Source organism: Prionailurus bengalensis, chromosome E4 (assembly GCF_016509475.1).
Source record: "Prionailurus bengalensis isolate Pbe53 chromosome E4, Fcat_Pben_1.1_paternal_pri, whole genome shotgun sequence".
NCBI classification, from domain to species: Eukaryota; Metazoa; Chordata; class Mammalia; order Carnivora; family Felidae; genus Prionailurus; species Prionailurus bengalensis.
This window is the reverse complement of record NC_057360.1, coordinates 35,502,822-35,508,251: the sequence shown is the minus strand read 5'-3', so window position 1 is coordinate 35,508,251 and position 5,430 is coordinate 35,502,822. Positions and strand designations below refer to the sequence as shown.

General features: G+C 46.1%; 1 protein-coding gene across 1 annotated transcript; it reads left to right on the top strand.

Annotated features, from left to right (window-relative positions):
- Nucleotides 1-2,317: 2,317 nt before the first annotated feature.
- IL20 (interleukin 20) lies at nucleotides 2,318-5,063 on the top strand. The gene is made up of 5 exons (XM_043568053.1): nucleotides 2,318-2,480; nucleotides 2,756-2,821; nucleotides 2,916-3,068; nucleotides 3,654-3,728; nucleotides 4,986-5,063. Exons 1-5 carry the CDS (start codon nucleotides 2,322-2,324, stop codon nucleotides 5,061-5,063), a joined length of 531 nt encoding a protein of 176 aa, XP_043423988.1. The 5' UTR covers nucleotides 2,318-2,321.
- Nucleotides 5,064-5,430: the final 367 nt, after the last annotated feature.

Sequence of the window (5,430 nt, the reverse complement as noted above, 5' to 3'; positions counted from 1 at the left end):
AAATCAAGAGTCGGTTGCTTAATTGACTGAGACACCCAGGTGTCCCCAGGCATATCCTTTATCTAAAAACTATAACTATAACTAGATAAACTATAACTTTGTCTAAAACTATAACTAGCAGTCTCCTAGGAAGGAATCTTTAGGAGGAAAGTGTTGAGGTAATGCAGCCTGAGATTAATCTGTCTTAGAATGGGAGGAAGTGAGATGCCACCAGAAATTCCAAGGGAGTTCCAGCCCTCGCCTGCAGGAGTTCACTTCCTTTCTGTGACCTGTATATAAAACTGGAAACCTCTTGGCTTGAGACAGACTCCTAGGTGACCAGAAGCAGCAGCCTTTCCTGAGCTCAGGTAAGAGAATTCCCTTTCTCTACACTACTCACACAGTTCTGGAGGTCAGCCTGGTTCTTCCAATCATTTACCCAAGTGTGTTCAGGCCCACGTCTAAAGGAGCCCTTTCCAACAGTACAAAATATCCTGAGGATAGAGAATTATCATGTTTATCTTCACACACCAGTACCTAGCACAATATTTTAGATGGTGCTCAATAGGGGTGCCTGGGTGATTCAGTCAGTTGGGAGCCCGACTTCAGCTCGGATCATGATCTCATGGTTCGTGAGTTTGAGCCCCACGTCAGGCTCTGTGCTGACAGCTCAGAGCCTGGAGCCTGCTTCGGATTCTGTGTCCCCCTCTCTCTCTGCCCCTCCCCTCCTCACACTCTATCTCTCAAAAATGAATAAAGATTTTAAAAATTTTTAATTAAAATAATCATTTAAAAAGATGGTGCTCAAGAAATGCTAATCAAGTTGTTGAATTTAAAGTATATTTACTATATACCCTCCATGCTCAAGGCAGCTAACAGCATTCTCTATTTAAAATTAATTGATCACTCACTATATTTTAGGTGTGTGAATCATGCATCATTGTCTTTAAATGTCAAAACAAGCTTCTGGGGTAAGTGTGATTGTTTCATTTGGGGGGCTAAGAAAACAAAACTCAAAGAGGTGAGTTTACCTGTCCAGAGTCACATAGATGTAGGGTGACTACCTCATTCAGGTTTACCTGTGACTTTTCCAGTTTTAAAACTAAAATCCTTGTGTCCTGGGACACCCCCTTCCCCCCCTCCCCCGCCACCCAGTCCTGAGCAAATAGGGACAACCTATTTTGATGGGAACTTGTAGCCAATATGTCTCAGCATGGCCCTGGCAGATTCACTCGTTATTTAAAATATGTGGTTCATCATGGATATGTTTTTCATTAATTTTGATATCGCATGAAAATATTATTTGTCTTGTTGATTGGGACTTTCAGTGCCCACTTACATTCGGTGCCTGAGATGAGTACTCCATTCTCCTTACACTAATCGCAGCTCATTATAATTTATCTTCAAACTCAGGAGACACTATAAAGTGCCCTCCTATGGAGCCGTCTATTCCTGGAAGAAATGAGCTCCCCTCCTGCCTTTCTTCTCTTTCTTTTGGGACCTGGGCAGAGCCAGAAAAGAGCCCGCTCTTGCCTCCTTCTCCGGTGTGCCTGACTATAGTCTTCCTGTAGAGGGCGCTGTGGAGCACAGACACCTCGGGAGAGAGAAATGCTAGGTGTAACTGGGCTGATTGCCCATCAGATCTTGCCTTTCCCTGGCAGTAAGATTGTTATGAAATCATTGGCTTTCTATTTGCCTTTGGGGCTGAAATAAATCTATTATCCCGAAATAACCAACCCGATCCCAGACAAATACCAAACGGCTAAGCTCTTCTGCCCTGGGGGTAGCCATAAAATCCAGACAATTTTCCCCCAAGTGTTTTCGGTGGCTCAGCAACAGCTTCTGTAAGGTTCTGTTTTCCCACAGTTCCCCTGTGGGCTTAAGGGGACCAGAAGAGTGAGCTACACTGGCATTCTGGAAGGGAAGACTGTATACGTCAATTGGGCAAAACAAGTTTTAACATTTTCCCCGAAATGTAATCCTCTGTCTACTCACTGCAAGTGCCTGCTGCTCCAGGCCTTACCTGCTGGGCAATGACGATGGGGCTGGGATGGGGACAGAATAAAGGAGTCGGGACCTGTAGCACCAACTCACAGACCCTGAACGAGCAGCCGAAGTCTCTCCTTTCGGGACAGCAGCTCAGCAACTTTTCTTAGTAAGTTAGATGAATGGGCCAGACCGTCCAAACCCAGACAAAGCTATTGAGTTTCACAAGGGGACACCTGGGGAAAGCATGTCCCTGGACTGAATTGGCTTCTTCAGACATGACATTGGGAAAATCAGTAAGTCATGCTCTTTCCTTTGAATTCCTAGCTCCCGAGGTCTTCAGATTCTGGCACAAGATGAAAGCGTCTAGTCTTCCCATCTGCCTTCTCTCTGCTGTGTTTTATCTCTTCTGGACACCTTCTGCTGGGCTGAAGACACTCCATTTGGGAAGTTGTGTGATCACCACAAACCTTCAGGCAATGCGAAACGGGTTTTCTGAGATACGGGACAGTGTGGTAAGCGAAGGAGGCAACCCCTCCCTGCCCCGTGGCTGCCTCTCTCCTTCTCTACTTGTCCTTCTCTGTCCTCTGGGACACAAAAAGAGGCAGGCTGGGGACCCCATACCAGGAGGATGCATTCCCAAGAAAGAGTTGTAGTTCAAAATTGAAAAGTGTTTTGGCAAGAGACGTCCACTGGGCTGTGGCAAGGAAAAGTTGAGAGAGGTCTTGATGTCTAACACCCGGCAGCAGTCCCTGACCTGTCCTTTCCTGCCTTGCCTTCTTCCACTTAGCAAGCCAAAGATGAAATCATTGACATCAGAATCTTGAGGAAGACTGAGTCTTTGCAAGACACCAAGGTATGTGCTTGGTCCATAAAACTGTGGGAGGAAATATAAATTGGAGGCATCTCCACCACCCCGGATGCCGCCAACATACTAGTCTCTTTTGTAGCCTGCAGATCAGTGCTGCCTCCTCCGCCATGTACTGAGACTCTACCTGGACAGGGTTTTCAAAAACTATCAGACGCCTGACCACCATATCCTCCGGAAGACCAGCAGTCTTGCCAACTCTTTTCTTACCATCAAGAAGGACCTCCGGCTCTGCGTGAGTAAAGGTCTTGGGTGAAAGGACCCATCGCTGCACATAGTTCAATGACTTAGCAACCAAGCTCTTTCTTATCCCCATTTACTGGCTAGAAAAACTGAAACCAAACTTTCTCATAATCGGTATTGTACCATGTGACAGGTCATAAGAACTCAGTTTTACTGTCTTTGGGGTATAGGGCCTATGCAAAAAGTCTACATAACTGCAAAATGCTATTTCATGTTAATTATAATTATCTATTAGCCATGAATTACTCTTTCCACTGTAGGTGAAGGATCCTACAGTACATTAGTGTATCCTCAGCCTCTCAGCAGGCCGTGGGGCTGAATATCAAGACAAGGTCTGAATAGGACCTAGGTATCCAACAAAGAGCTCCCTATGTGAGCCTACAAAGCTGGCCTCCTCTTCTGGCTGATGAGTAGTTTACTGATCCAAAATGATGAGGTCTGAAAAGGCTTTCCATAAGAATGGAGTAGGTACAGGAACGTAGGTGAAAGAGTAGAAATCTCCTTACTTCGTGGCAGTGGTGAGGGCAGATAATCAGAATCTTTAATAAAATCCATCATTCTGTGGCATTCTTTTCAGCATGACCACATGACATGCCCTTGTGGGGAGGAAGCAGTGGAGAAATACAGCCAGATTCTGAGTCACTTCGAAGAGGTATATGCAATTTGGGCCTCGGTAGGGATGGGTGTGTTTTTAGAACTGAGATCACAACTGGGTGGGATAGATATTCATACCGGTAGAAATCCTGTAGCCCTCAACAATTGCCCTCTGAGGTCATGTGGACCATCCCTCTGCTTTAACCCAGGGGACACCCATCCAGGCTCTAGAAGGGTGTTGTCTCTGGAAGACGCTCTGGGATTCAAGAGGGGATGGCCTTAATTCCATCAAGTCACTCCAGAGACATCTGTGTCTTCCAGCTGTACAAACAAGAAGCAGTAGTTTTCCAACATTACACACTTATACGTACCCTCAAAAACAGTCACAATTTCACACACGCCCATGTCGTGCTGTTCCTCACCTTGGTGCCTTTGCACATCTGCCAGGAAGGCTTGAAGTCCACTCCTCACTGACTAATTCCTACTCATCCTTTAAGACTCACCCTAAGCATCACCTCCAGGAAAGTACTGACTATGTCTCTCAGAGGCAGGTGCCTCTTCTGTCATCCTGTGGAGACTCCATCCTCCATCCGCCACACTACATTTTAGTTGTCTGCTTCTGTCTCCTTCACTTGACTGAATTCCCTGTGGGTAGGCATTGTGCCATTTATCTCTGAATCCTTAGCCAGCCCAGTGCTTAACACAATAAATATTTGCTCGGTTAAAGTTGCACAGTAGGGGCACCTGGGTGGCGCAGTTGGTTAAGCGTCAGACTTCAGCCAGGTCACGATCTCGCGGTCCGTGGGTTCGAGCCCCGCGTCAGGCTCTGGGCTGATGGCTCAGAGCCTGGAGCCTGTTTCCGATTCTGTGTCTCCCTCTCTCTCTGCCCCTCCCCCGTTCATGCTCTGTCTCTCTCTGTCCCACAAATAAATAAACGTTGAAAAATTTAAAAAAAAAAAGTTGCACAGTAGGCAACTCCTAACACACACACACACACACACACACACACACACACATCTTTCTTTAAGAAAAAACCCAACAGTCTAATTACTTTGATCTCTGTGATTCAAGACGCTTGGGTTATACTCCAAACTCTGCCACCTTCTGGGCTTCAGTTTCCCTATGTCATGGACTCCAGGATTTTCCTTCCTCTTGTGAGATCTTGAGATTCCATCACGTCTTTCACGTTCTCCATCTTGAAGAGAATACTGGGCTCGCAATGCCCAGCAGACCTACCAGTGAAAGGAGAGCATTAACCCGTGAGTACATGTTGTCCCTTTATGAGATGCTCAGCACAGAAGTGTGTGTCTTTCAGCTTACGCCTCAGGCAGCGGTGGTGAAGGCTTTGGGAGAGCTGGACATTCTCCTGCAGTGGATGGAGGACCTGGCCTAGGAGGAGGGTGACGACCCCGCTGGCAATAGTGCTGGCCAAGAGTCCCAGTCCTCGGTACCCGCGAAGGCGTGACCCCCAACCACCGTCTCGCTGCTGTACAACGTAGTGCTGGCCACTGTGGAGATTATTTATTTATTTATTATTTGCTTCCTTATTGTGGTTGTCCCCAGGAGTTCCCACTCTGAACGGAGACCATGGTTTTATAAGATTTTGATGAGATCTTTTCCACCGTGGGGTGTATTTATTACTTAACATATTTATTTATTTTTGCTATTTAACTTATTTATTTTTGTATGTGAAGACAAGACCTAAAAAATTCACAGGTTATATTTATCACCTGACTATGAGTTTTCGCACAGTAAACAAA